The sequence below is a fragment of the Phalacrocorax aristotelis genome, chromosome 9 (genome assembly GCF_949628215.1).
Source record: "Phalacrocorax aristotelis chromosome 9, bGulAri2.1, whole genome shotgun sequence".
Classification (NCBI taxonomy): Eukaryota; Metazoa; Chordata; class Aves; order Suliformes; family Phalacrocoracidae; genus Phalacrocorax; species Phalacrocorax aristotelis.
This window is the reverse complement of record NC_134284.1, coordinates 34363387-34376074: the sequence shown is the minus strand read 5'-3', so window position 1 is coordinate 34376074 and position 12688 is coordinate 34363387. Positions and strand designations below refer to the sequence as shown.

At 42.5% G+C, this 12688-nt stretch overlaps 1 protein-coding gene and 1 long non-coding RNA gene across 3 annotated transcripts; one reads left to right on the top strand and one right to left on the bottom strand.

Annotated features, from left to right (window-relative positions):
• Positions 1-115: 115 nt before the first annotated feature.
• CGRRF1 (cell growth regulator with ring finger domain 1) lies at positions 116-12385 on the top strand. Of its 2 annotated transcripts, XM_075104308.1 has the most exons (6): positions 116-335; positions 5254-5393; positions 6638-6815; positions 7009-7156; positions 10249-10356; positions 11699-12385. In XM_075104308.1, exons 1-6 carry the CDS (start codon positions 232-234, stop codon positions 12047-12049), a joined length of 1029 nt encoding a protein of 342 aa, XP_074960409.1. In that variant the 5' UTR covers positions 116-231; the 3' UTR covers positions 12050-12385. The 2 variants fall into 2 exon arrangements, with proteins under 2 accessions (XP_074960409.1, XP_074960410.1); XM_075104309.1 differs by lacking the exon at positions 10249-10356 and having other exon boundaries at positions 136-335.
• Positions 7039-11700, bottom strand: LOC142062186 (uncharacterized). The gene is made up of 4 exons (XR_012662393.1): positions 11477-11700; positions 10799-10920; positions 9895-10130; positions 7039-7124 (listed from the first exon to the last, which is right to left on the bottom strand). It is a non-coding gene; the product is annotated as an uncharacterized LOC142062186 (long non-coding RNA).
• Positions 12386-12688: the final 303 nt, after the last annotated feature.

Below are 12688 nucleotides of genomic sequence, written 5' to 3'. Positions count from 1 at the left end.
GATTTTATTACTTAAAAGCTTTGTGCAAATCCAGGCGGCCGGGAAACCCTTACGCCGTCGCTAGGCAACGAGGCCCCGCCTCTCTGCCCCGCCCACCCCCGGGCAAGCTGAGGGCAATGGCTTCACACGGCTGCCGCGCATGCGCGCGGCCCCGGGAGCCGGTGGGGGTCCGTGTGCGGTGGGCGGTGCGGCCTGGATGTCCCCCGCCGTGGGGCGGCCTGGCTCGGCCCCATGGCCGCCGTGTTCCTCGTCACGCTCTACGAGTACTCGCCGCTCTTCTACATCACCGTGGTGTTCGTCTGCTTTCTCGTCACCAGCGGCCTGGTGCTGGGTTGGTGAGTGCGTGCGGGGGAGGCCGGCGCCGGCTGTGGGGGCAGCGTGTGGGGCTGACACCGGCTCTGTGGGGCCGGTCCTGCCCTGGAGGCCGGTCTGGGGCGATGGGCCTTGGCAGCGGAGGTCTGGCCATGTAGTGAGGTGGCACGGCTTAGGAAGAGGTTAATGGGAGCTGGCACCCCTTTGGGAATGGGCTCCGGGTGTGTGGGGTGGCCCTGGGGTGTGACAGCGCCGGGGCTGGCAGTGGGGATAGGTGTGTGAGGCCTGGCAGTGGTCGCAGCAGTGAGGCTGTGTTGAAGAAACGAGGGTGAGGAGGGCTGGCACTGACCATAGGGGAAGAGGGGCTGCTCCAGCAGAAGGGGAGGATGGAAGCTGTGGAGAAAACAGAGTGGCCAGGAGAGGACCTGGCCCTGAGTGAGGGAGCGGGGGTCAGGGAGGGCTGCTCCAAGGGAAAAGGTTGGCAGTGTTGGAGAAGGACATCTCAAATCTTGGTTGCAGATTAAATGAGCAGACAGCGTATAAAGTGCCTGGCATTAGGCCGGGTAGCAGCTAAATCTGCCAGGCTTTAAGGTGGAGCTGTTACAGAGGTGTGAGACTACTCAGGACTGCTGATGGGGCACCAGTCTGTTCCACTGCTGAAACTCAGAGGAGAAGGGGGTGTTTCAAGTGAACCAAAGAACAGGGTGCTGGGACTGCACTGGAGAGAAGCCTTAAAGTAAAGCTGACCTGTTAAAGTGTCTAGAGGGGTGAGGAGTGGAAGACCCTCTCCTATTCGTGTTTGAGAGGGTTCAGCAAAGATGTCAGTGTCTGTAATAGCACTGTTCTGTTTGTTTTCCTGCCAGCTCAGCAGTGTCCCTAAATGTAGAGTCATAGAATCATTTAGGTTGGAAAAGATCATCAAGTCCAACTGTCAACCCAACATCACCATGCCTCCTAAACCATGTCCCAAAAATGTAAATACTGATGCTTGCCAAGTGGAGAGCATTGATTAGCAAACAAAATACTTTGTGTAGGAACTGGGGATACACTGCAGTTCTGGAGGGAATAAAATACAGTTATTGCATTTCCTCCCATTGGCTTAACATTAATATCTATAGTGCTGTGCTTCAGTGTTTTCCTTCCTTTGTCTCTCTTTGAGTTACAGACGTTTTAGCTGTAGCTGTTTGTTCTCTTGGCAGCTTATAAATACTCTGCCTGTCTTTCCTTTAGTGCAAAGTCTTCCCCTTGTTTGCATCATTTTGTTAGCCGCCACTGGCTCAAATGTATGCCATCCATTGCTTTTGGTGTGAATGAAGCTATCTTTTGATCTTTTAGATATGCTTTGTGGAAAGTTTTTGGTTTTGTTCTTGTTTTGCATTGCCTCCCCTAATGCTGGGTAGGTAGTAGTGAAGGCAAGACTGGTCTTATTGTTATATTTCTGCTGGGTGAAGCTCCACCTCATTATTTACTTGGAGAGAGAGGTGTTAGAAATCCTTTTCATAGTTCTCTGCCCCACTGCATGCTGACGGTTTTATATTGCCATCTGCTTCTCTCCACTTTTCCTTTTTCACTTCATCAGTTCTTAAAAAATATTATCTTTGCAAAAAAATTACGTTGAATTGTGATTCAAATGAATCTTCTGCATGTATATCCCAAAACAGTGATCCTTTATCAATTTAATCATTATTTATCTGCTTATAATAAATTATTTGCAATCCCCTGCTGTAAAGTGTCTGAAATAGGTGTGCCAGAAGATCCTTATGTTTGCACACGTGTCCACTGGTGCTTTTTGGGTTTATTTCAGGATCAGAGATTCTAGGTGTTCCTGCATTAGATATTATTGCAGTTTATGTAAATATATACAAACTGTCTTCACACTAGTTTGGTAAGGAGCTGTTAGCCAAGCAGAAGCAGTAGTCGGGAGCTCACACGTACAAGTCTGCAAGTATGCCCCCAGCTGCTCAGAGGTATTTGCTGCCACCTTTGAACTCTGCCGTACCATGGCCATATGACCGGGAGCCTCCAAGCAACGTCAGTGTGTCTGCAGCTGCTCTTGAACTTACTCATGAAAACAACTTGATCCTTTATTTGCTACATGGAGTACTTTAAATGCATATGGTGTCATATGAGTACATAATACTTGATATATTGCTGTAATGACGTTTTGTTTCCCCCATCATTTCAGCATCAATTCTTAGCTTGTTTTATGGATGTGTTCATGATGGTGTCAGCCAGCCTGAAAAACACCAACTGCTTAGGAATGTTAATGTTTTCGTTTGCAAAATCATGCACTGATTTGATGAGCGTCTGTTTTTAAGGCCAGCCCTGGATACCTGTGGCTCAGCTCAGAGAGTCTAAGTAGGTTACTGCACAGGTAGCTTTCTGGAGCCATCCCATTAGATGCTCTGGGCATAGGAATGAGGTGGAATTTAGATTAGCTGAATATGGTCCTGTGTGTTGCCTTTTGAGCTGGAAATGGATGCTCGTATTAGGAGGAGCTGTAGGCTTATCACCTCTTTGAGGTCTGGACTGCTCTTTGGAGAAATTAACTCATGAACAAAACTGTTGGAAACTCCTGCCTTCTCTAAACTAGCATTGTTCTGAAGAAATTAATTTTCCCCTGTACCAGCTAATGATGTAGGCTGATAGAATGCTAGACCATAAAATAAAAACTGTATCTCTATTCATCCTTCATACACTGAATCCTACCTTAAAATTTACAGAAGCACTGTACCTTATTGTTGAACAGAAAGGCCTTCAGCTGCTACCGAAACTGGACTAGAGGCTTTTTTCCGTGGCTGCTTTCCATGGTGATTATCCTGTTGCTTTCGACCAGCGAAGAAAGTTTCCAAAGAACAGGGTTTTTACTTTGGAATCGGCCAGATGGTATAAAACAGGAGGCATCTTTATGTGCGCCTGGAGAGATTAGCTCCATTGAGTTTTGGATATTGAATAAGGGGAACAGCTGCTGCACCTGGTTTCTTTGTGAGCAAGATGTTTAACTGGTGTACTTCATTACAGCCCCAGTGAAGTCCGTGTGGCTGCGCTTACTTGCATCGGGCAGAGATTTGACCTTCCATGCGCAGAAACCCAGTATAGCTGAGCACCCTATATTATATCATCAAAGAAATGTGAATATTTCCATCAAAACCTAGCAAACCAGAAGCATTGATCAAAGATGGAGTAATGAGGATAGAGTATTTTCCGTCAGCTCAATCTCTTTCCTCTCTGGTGTATCTGTGACACTCAGGCACGCAAGACGTTAAATGGTAAAGGCAAATATTTGTTAGGCTGCCAGGAACAGGTTGTTGCTATTGAGAATGGCTTTGAGAATTTTTTCTGAACTAGTTTCCTCAACTTGAAAATCACTTTTGACTGATGCTTTTCCCCATTAGTCTTACAAAGGGCGCCCCTCCAACACAAATCAATAGAAAGGAGCCCAATGTCAGTAAAAGCTCTGCTTTTCTTCTTCGTTTGACACACCGGAGTTGGAAAAGATTTTAAACCCAGGAAAAAGTAGCAGTTAAGCCACCAAATTGTCTGTTTGGCTCAGAGCTGTATTGTACACGAAATTACTTCAGCAATTTTCAAACTGATTATGCTGAAGTTGGTAGTGCCCTTTTCAGCTTGAGTTATTGATATGAGACCCACCTTACTGTAAGAGCTGCTATTTCAGAATACTAAATGGAAACAGTTGATGCAGGGAAGAGCCAGTGCTTCGTGCCATTCAGAGTTTTTCAGCACCCAATATGCTGATGACTGCATGAACCGAAATTCAAAGCCATTAAACATGCCATCACCTCGACAGGATAGGGGGCAGCGACAGAAGCACAGATTCAGGAAAGTACAGCCTGAGCTAATTAATAACTGTTTTCTAAAATGCATTAACAAAAGACTCCCGCAGCCTCTCCCTGTTGCCTTGCTAATGAGACAGGACTGGATTAATGCAGTTAAGAAAATCTCTTCAGTCTCTGAAGTGGTTTTCTGATTGCGTATCTGGGACAGTTTCTCTAATCTGCCTTTGGTTATTGAAAGTTATTGCTATCACCTTAAAAAGTGAATTATTTTTAGCCAAGTGTAAAAGGAAGTCCGTTGCAGAGATTGTTTTGTAGATCCTCATCTTCTATAGAGGTTCTTTTAAGAGCCCCAGGCAATATGAAAATCTTGGGCGTTTTAACTGATGTCAGGAATCATCCCAAAATATTCTTTCTCGCTTTCTTTGATTATATTTTGATTCACAGAGTGTTTAAACTTTGAAACCTTTGCTTTGTTATCCTTTTAAGGTCAGAATATCATTTAGGCTAGCATGCTAGTTTTGGCTTTGAAGGGGTCTTAGAGTCTTGGCTTTGATTCAGAGTCTTGACTATTTTGTACTTGGTTTCTGGCTCAAAGCAGAGGCTTTACAGCCCATGATTTAATATCAGCGTATTATTTTAATTGAGGTTTACACGGGAAATCTGGATCTTATTCTCCCATAAAAATATCTTGCTGGCTGAGGTTACAGCTAGAAATACCTCAGGATTGAATGATTTATTCTAAGGTCCTCTTTTTGAGCACCCAGTCCATTAAGGCTGTTCCATCTTTGCAAGTGGCGATTTTTTTTGGCCCTTTGAGGGGATGTGTGGAATGTCAATTGGGAGGAAGCTCTGGCTAACCCTTTACCACTAGAGGGCGTTGACCATTCTCGTTAATTTTATTCTCTTTCTGGATATGTTGCAGGAGTAAAGTATTCCTCCTTTATGGATTTTCTGTAGTGCTGCAAGGAGTCCTGCCTTCTACCAGAAAAAGCTGGAGTCAGATTGCCGGGCTATATTGTGCATGCCTAGCAGATATCCTGCAAAGCAGAATGTTGTGCTGCTTGCTATTTAGAGCTGACGAAAAATTCAAATGTGTCAATGCTAACACTTAACCCACTTGTTCTTCTTGTGTCGTGTCTCATAGGTTTGGGTTGGGTGTTCCTGTTATTCTGAGAAACTCAGAAGAAACTGAATCCAGCACAAAAGTTTTGAAAAAGCGGATGAGACAAGTGAAGAATCCTTTTGGGTTAGAAATCCCTCATCCTGCTACAGCTTCAGTAACAAGTCAGTGGATTTCTGATGTGCTTGATTTTTGTCAGGTTGGGTTCCTGAACTTAGTACTATGTTTTCTTGCTCTCACCCTTTTTCTTTATCAAGATTCCTCAGAAACATGCTTCCTCCCATCATTACAACAGAAATCATTTTTACACAGCTTATAAATGTGGTGTTTTTAGAAGTGAAATGTTTGGATATTTAAGTACGGTTTAATTCTTATTAATGAAACACTTCCTGCTATAACATATTTTTAAGTAACAAAAACATTGCAGATTACCAGCTACTGTGGGCGTTTTTGTAAACTTTACAGAAATGTAGAATTCTATAGAATTCATTATAGAGTAAATGCCACCCACTTAAATGTAAGTCTAGATCTCTAGAGGTGTTTCGATGCACTACAAAAAACCAACCAACCTCCCTTTCTATCTGTGCTTCAGTGGAAACTGAATTTAAATATCTTTTTGGGTCAGAGTTGAAGTAGTTCCTAACCTCCTTGAAATCACCCACATAGCAAGTGAAATTCGTGCCCTTTGGCATCACTGGGGAGTAGTAAGCAAGGCTGAGCATCTTCCACTAACACAGATGTGGAGCCTTCCTAGGAATAAGAAGAGGGCTGCAGCAGTTTTAGCCCTCCCCCAACATAAAAAAAAAAGAAAGCAAACCCAACACCTTAGTCTTCAGGTAACTTGGATTTTTCAGGAGGTTTGAGTACATGGACTTAGTGGGACTTTTCAAGAGTTCTGTTCCTGTTCATGCAGAAAGTGTTTAGAAGTTCATGGGTTGGGTACTTGATTTTTAGAAAAGAAACAGAACGCATAGATCCTCTTTTCATCCTCCCTCTGCATGATGAAGAGGGCCTTATTATTTGAGACCAGAGAGGGTGTTGCAGGCCAGCAATTCAGTTAATACTATTATCTAAAGAGGGAATAGACTTTGGGCAGGGGGGTGTGCTCCTGGGTCTGCCAGTGAGTGTGTAAAATGTTACCAGAAGTTAAAATTTACCCTTCATAAAATGCACATGGGACTTTTGTTAGCTTAGTCAGCCATTTTATCTCCTCGCACCCACTTCCTCATCTCCATGGACTTTCATAAGCACTAAACCTAGTCTAAATTCTTAGAAGATTAGATTATAATGATAAAACCTGGACACTGAAGTTGTTTTCTGCCTGTTGCCGTTTAAGAAGCTACACTTTGGAGTTCCAGAATTCCTGTACATGGGTGAGTCAATGAAATCCTTATCTTCTTTTTACAAGAGGGTATAACACTGACACCTGATTGTCTGGAAGACTGTATTCTTACGTGCTACTGGGGCTGCAGCGTTCAAAAACTCCACGAAGCGTTACAGAAACATGTCTACTGCTTCAGAATAAAGACTCCTCAGGCGTTGGAGGATGCTCTGTACAGCGAATACCTCTATCAGCAACAGTACTTGTATCCTTTTTTAAAATTGTTTTGACAAAAAATGCTAATTTGTTGGCACAGGGAGTGTTGAGACTTGTGAATGCTCGGCAGTTCTTGGCACAATATATTTATGAACAAATACGATGAAAAATATTCTTTATGCAAACGTCACATTTGTCTACAATTGCAGCCACACTGATTGTTTTCCTTTACACATATAAAGCATTAAAAAAAATGACAAGGAAGAAAAATACTGTCAGTTACCAGAAGATGCTCAAGTTGTCGATTTTGGCCCGGTGCCTAGATCTCGCTATCCGCTGGTAGCATTGTTGACGTTAGCTGATGAAGAAGACAGAGAAATATATGATATTGTAAGTAACATAAGAATATATTTTAGGGTCACTGTGTTTAAGGTCTGAACGCTTCAGGAGACAGGGTTGAATAAAACAGCTTCCTTTCTCTGTCCCCTAGAATTTGGTCCCTAACCTTATCACTGATGACTCCAGGGGAGCATGGCAGGAGATCAAGGATAGTTGTTACTTAAAAATTACATATACCATTCAAAAGATGTTCAGGATTTTCACAAAGCTCATATCTGCAAAGGTCTCTGTGGTAAGCCCTGGGGTCAGATGACCTCGGGCTGTGGTAGGTTAGTACACTGTTACTCTGGTTTTTCTGATCGCATAAACCTGTGGTGGAGCTCTTGCGCCGGTACGGTCTTTTGGATTGCTGTTGGCAAGGTAGGTGGGTTTTTTTTTTTTTAGTCTGGCACAGATATTTGAGCTGATCGCTGACTTGACTGGAAGGAGCATAGAAATTACCTTTCTGCAGCAGGCCCGAGTCTATGTAATGCAGTACGTTGTGTCTCAGAGTAGCCAGCTCCAGGTCATTTACAGAAGGGTGTGAAGGTCTTACAGTAGGCTGATATGAGAGACTCACCTCCCCAAAAAGGTCTCTTCCTAATCTCTTACAGTTAAAGCAGCTTCAGCCTTGTCACATACAGTTCGATATCCCTTCCAAGCTCTAAACTGACTGATTCTTTTTGGAATGATTTGGGACACACTTTTATCTCCCATCTTTTCATTTGGTTGGTAATCTGATAGCGCTAACTGCTTGAACAATAATACAAAGGAACTCGGAAGCTAATTGCCTAAACCCACTGAACGCTTTTCCATACGTTCGTTTGGCGAGTGTTTGCGATCACACCAGTGCCTAAGAAATCTGTTCCCTTTCCCAGTGATGCCTGCCCTTGGCTTTTTGTCACTTGACCTCAGGAGTGCCTTCGTCCCTCCTGTCCCCACTCCAGATTTCCCGCCCCAGTATTTCCTAGATTAGTACATCTATGTAGGTTTAGATAGTATTTTACATTACATTATATATGTTTTACAGTTCATTATATATGTTTAGAGTTCAAGTTAGCATAATATAAATAGACTGTAAATGTCATGTTTGAATGTGTTTGACATTAGTGTAGACAGGAATTTGTAACACCTCTCTCTTATTCCTTAATGTAGAAGAAGGGGATGGAAGGAGAGCGGGGGAGGTATTTTACCTCTGGTTTTGGAGAAAAGGAACACAACTAGAATCTGTTAATATGGTTAATATGGAGTAGTTCCACCTGAACTCCTTGCCAGACAAATGTCAGAATTGCATCTGTTGTTGTTGAAACAAATTTGTAAAATGTAAATATATTGTGGGAATTTTCCTCTAGCTCCAGAAAATTAGCATGACCATATATAAGAGTTACAGAAATTATTTGAAGACTGGCAGGGCTAAGGTGGAAGAAGGCTTAGATCTCAGGCCTGCATATAAAACAGAAGATTGAGAAGTAATTTGATTATGGTGTACAAGTATTTACAAAGAGAAAATACCTGGAGCTCAAGTGGAAGGGGTTCTATAACCAAACAGTGTAGCTTTTCTGCTAGATCACAACAGAGTGTATTTCTGTATATATCCCTATACTACAGGACAGCGTAACAGAGGAGACAGTAGTTTGAAGATCGAGATGCTTGCGTTAGGAACTGGTCCCGCTCACAGTTAAAAAGTTGCCTAGCTGTCTGAACAAACTATGAATTAGTGACACGTGTCATCATTGAGCAAGCACTTCTGTTACGGTGGGATGACATAATACAAATACACAGAGAACTGTTAATGTTTAAACTCTTGTTATCAAAACACAAAATCTGTCATTTTAATGGAGATTTAATGGCTTTCAGGCTCCAAAACATAGCTAATAGTGGTGTGTGGGGTTTGGGGGCTGTTTTTGTTTTTTTTTGAGGCATTGTGATTTAGAAAAAAAGACCTTTTTGCCAAAGAGTAGGAAATTCAGTTAGTACAAATACATATGTATAGATACATGTATATTTAAACTCTCCAGGTAATTAGCCGTGTAGTGGATTTTGAAGAGCAAGTCAGATTTGCCTTTTAAATTTTTTTTTTTAAACAAAATGTCTTTCTTCTGTATTTTGTTTCTCTTTTGACAGCTTCTGGGAACTACAGTAGTATTGAATTTCACTTTCTTTTTTTCCTGCCTTTTAGAGGCTATTACATAATTTGGGCAGGGTGAGGGGTATTAGGCACAGCATGCAAGCTTAGAGGGCTTTTATTTTCAGAAAAGTGACCCTTAAGGTCAGCCCATGGGTCTTTTCATAATCCTTTCCAGTGAAATTTGTCCTTTGCCTACTGGGTTTACAAGCCAATCAGGGACACTTCTAAATGCTTTTCAGAGTCTAAAAACTGTGGTCTGTGTGTTTGTGAGGGAAGTGGGGAAAAGTAGAGAAGACTTTGCCTTTTATGTGTTCCTCTGTAATTCTGCACTCAGACTTCAGCTGGCAGGGTCGTTTCTTGTGTCAAAGACAGCCCAGGGCGCGGCTGCAGGTGTTGTACGGGACTTAAGTGCACGCACTTGCTTGGGGCTTGGGTGCTGTGGGAAACTCCTTGCAGTTTGTCAGCTTCTCTCCCATCTAGGAGGAGCTCGTCATGAGTTAGCAGAGTGGAAAGAGGAGCGTGGGAACTGCTACTTCGGTTTGAAATCATTCCACAGGTAGCCTCTCCAAGGCACATCTGTGACTGTGTAAGCAAGCCCTACCTCAGCTGCACCAGCACTTACCTTCAGGAGGACTGCACGTGCTTAGGTGCCTTTTCAGGTTGGGGCCTGAGTCCATCAGGTGAAAGCAGTCAGAGCAGGTCCCCGCTGTCAACTGGCCGTAGAAGGGCTCCATGGAGAACCAGGGCAGGCAGCTGAAGCGCCACAAAGTGCGATCTGGTGCAACGTCCTGTTTTTACCTTGTCCAGCCTCTTTTTTTGATCTGTGCTCAAAGTCAATGTTGTTGAAGTCCTGATTGTCTAAGGAAATAAGCGGGGCAGAGGTTGTAACAAAGTATACAGCCTTTCAGGCAAACTGTTCTATATGTGTCATATAACGAAAAGGGAAGTTATTAAACATAGGGGTTTTTTTTGGTAGATTTCAATGGTGGCTGTAATCCACGTTCCTGACGAGAGCTACAGACTTTCCTGCAGAATACTGTATCAGTATCTACTTCTAGCTCAAGGTCAATACCATGATCTGAAGGTAAGCCACATGCTGTGTCTTATTTCATTTGGGTGACAGCATTAAGTTTAGTTTGTGTAGGCTTTAAATTAGTATAAGGCTTTTATTGTCACGCAAAGAACTGGATAGTAGTTAAAATTATTTTATCAGTTAAGTAGTTCCAGCCAAAGTTACTGCACAGAAATATTTTATATGAAAATACTCAAGATTTCCTGGAGAAATTACTTGATTCTAGCCTAGACGCCTAGGTCCTCTCCACTTATTAAAGCGGTAATAAGACATTAACTAGCCATCGAATGCTTCGTCTCTACAGAACATTTGTTACGTCCTTGCTAGTCTCTCAAACCCACACTTTCTCCTAGGCTGCCCTTCAACTGGGAAAGCCGCAGAAGAAACTTGTCTTTTTTAAATCTCTTTTTACCCTAAAACATGCACAAAGGTTAGAAATCTGCCCAGCACATACCATTATAAGTTCAATCAATATTCTCATTATTCCATTCCGGTTTCTCTTATCTGTGCATGTTGTGGGACCATCTTTGTCCTGTGTCTGTCAGGTGGTTCATGATGTGATTCTGTTTTCTATTACTGTGATAATAAAAATAACATATGACATTGATAAGCTAGAAATTGGGCCAAATTAATTCCATTGACTCGATTAGCAGTCATTCAGAAATAGATTTGTCCAAAGAAATGTTTTGTTCTGGCCTTTTTTTGCTGACATAGTTCATCCAGGTCAACTTCCCCCTTCCCCTTAACCCTTTCTTTTCATGTATGGTTACCATTGTAAAAACACTGCTTAAACTGAACAGAAATAACTCTGCAGCTGCGTTTTGTGTGGTGTGCTCTCTGTGGGCATCTTTGGCTGCGTGGTAGTTTACTGGCTTTATTAAGAGATCATGCCCAGAAGGATTTGCGCTTCATGTAAAATAAGACAAAAGAGGATTGTAATATAGGAGCGACCTGAGTGAAGTTGATCTGACAGCTTGGTGGATGTATTTTTGATAGGAATGGATAGAAGCATCCCTCTAGGCATAGAAATGATAGACCAGAAACAGAAACCTGAGCTTTTCAAAACCTGGGCAGTTCCATTAAAGCTCATGCACATATGTTGATTTGATTCAGCTAAGATTTGATGACTTACCCATAATATTTTCCCAGCGTTCTATGTAATTTTATCCGTCTGAAATACGTTCAACTGAAGGGCAGGCAACTGTCAGGACTCACACAAAGAGTGAGGCTGGCACTATAGGAGCCAGTGGAAACCAGTGAACCTAAGCCAGTGGAATTTGCATTTCCTGTGTGTGTTCAGGCATCGGGGTAGAGTTTGTTGACTTCTAAATGTTTGTGTTTATGTGTATTTTAGCAACTCTTCATGTCTGCGAATAGTACTGCACCATCTTCAAGCGATATGTCCCCTGGTGAGAGAAGCACTGACAGAAGCTTGCTAGAAAAGGCCGGACTGGCTGAAGATGAGCCAGAATTGCATGAAGAAAACAGTAAAGACTGTGTTGTTTGCCAGAATGGCCCGGTGAACTGGGTACTCCTGCCCTGCAGGCACGCCTGCTTGTGCGATGGCTGCGTTAAGTATTTTCAGCAGTGTCCAATGTGTAGGCAATTTGTTCAAGAATCTTTTCCACTTTGCAGTAAAAAGGAGCAAGATGAAGATGAATCAACCCGTATCTTGCAAGATGTTCTTCCTGGAGGAGTTTTTTAATGGGGAGGAAGAAAAGAGAAGAACTGGGTTGTATGCATCGAGATTAAATGTAGAAAACAGACTGTTTATGGGAGGAGATGTAGCATTAACTTCTATGGTTTTGCTTTTTATTGTTAGGTAATTTTCAGCTTCCTTGTTTTTCTTCGCTCCATATGCTCGCAGGAATGCTACGCTTAGCCATGCAACGTGGACAGAAGTGCGTAGGATATCTTCGAAGGATGTGATGTTATTTATAACTTCTTAGTAGTTTTTCATGGGGTACTATGGGAGGCTATTTTCATTACTAAGTTTAGTATGCCTACTAAAAAAAGAATAAAATTTGCAAGTGAAGTTGCACACAGCTCATTCTATATTTATTGTATTTAAAGTACTAGGGCAATATATCATTTTAACTCAGTATAATTTAGAAACATAGCACTTTATGGAATGCATCAGCTGAAGGAAAGTAAATATTCTTCATTGTTAAACACGTGTGTATTTATTTTCGAGATGAAGGCTGGACTGCGGCAGGAGCTGGGAGTTGAAGGCATTCGGAATACTGTTTCTGGCTGTTTTCAAAGATCTGTGTGCGTGCGTGTGTGTGTGTGTGTGAGGGACCTTAGCCGAAGCCCGTTGGAATCAGTGGAAAGATTTTTTTGT

Bases quoted from the DNA above. Each gene is read 5' to 3' on its own strand.
- CGRRF1 (XM_075104308.1), top strand. From the start codon at position 232: ATGGCCGCCGTGTTCCTCGTCACGCTCTACGAGTACTCGCCGCTCTTC. The intron at 336-5,253 runs GTGAGTGCGTGC...CGTGTCTCATAG, and splicing joins AGCGGCCTGGTGCTGGGTTG to GTTTGGGTTGGGTGTTCCTG. The intron at 10,357-11,698 runs GTAAGCCACATG...TGTGTATTTTAG, and splicing joins GTCAATACCATGATCTGAAG to CAACTCTTCATGTCTGCGAA.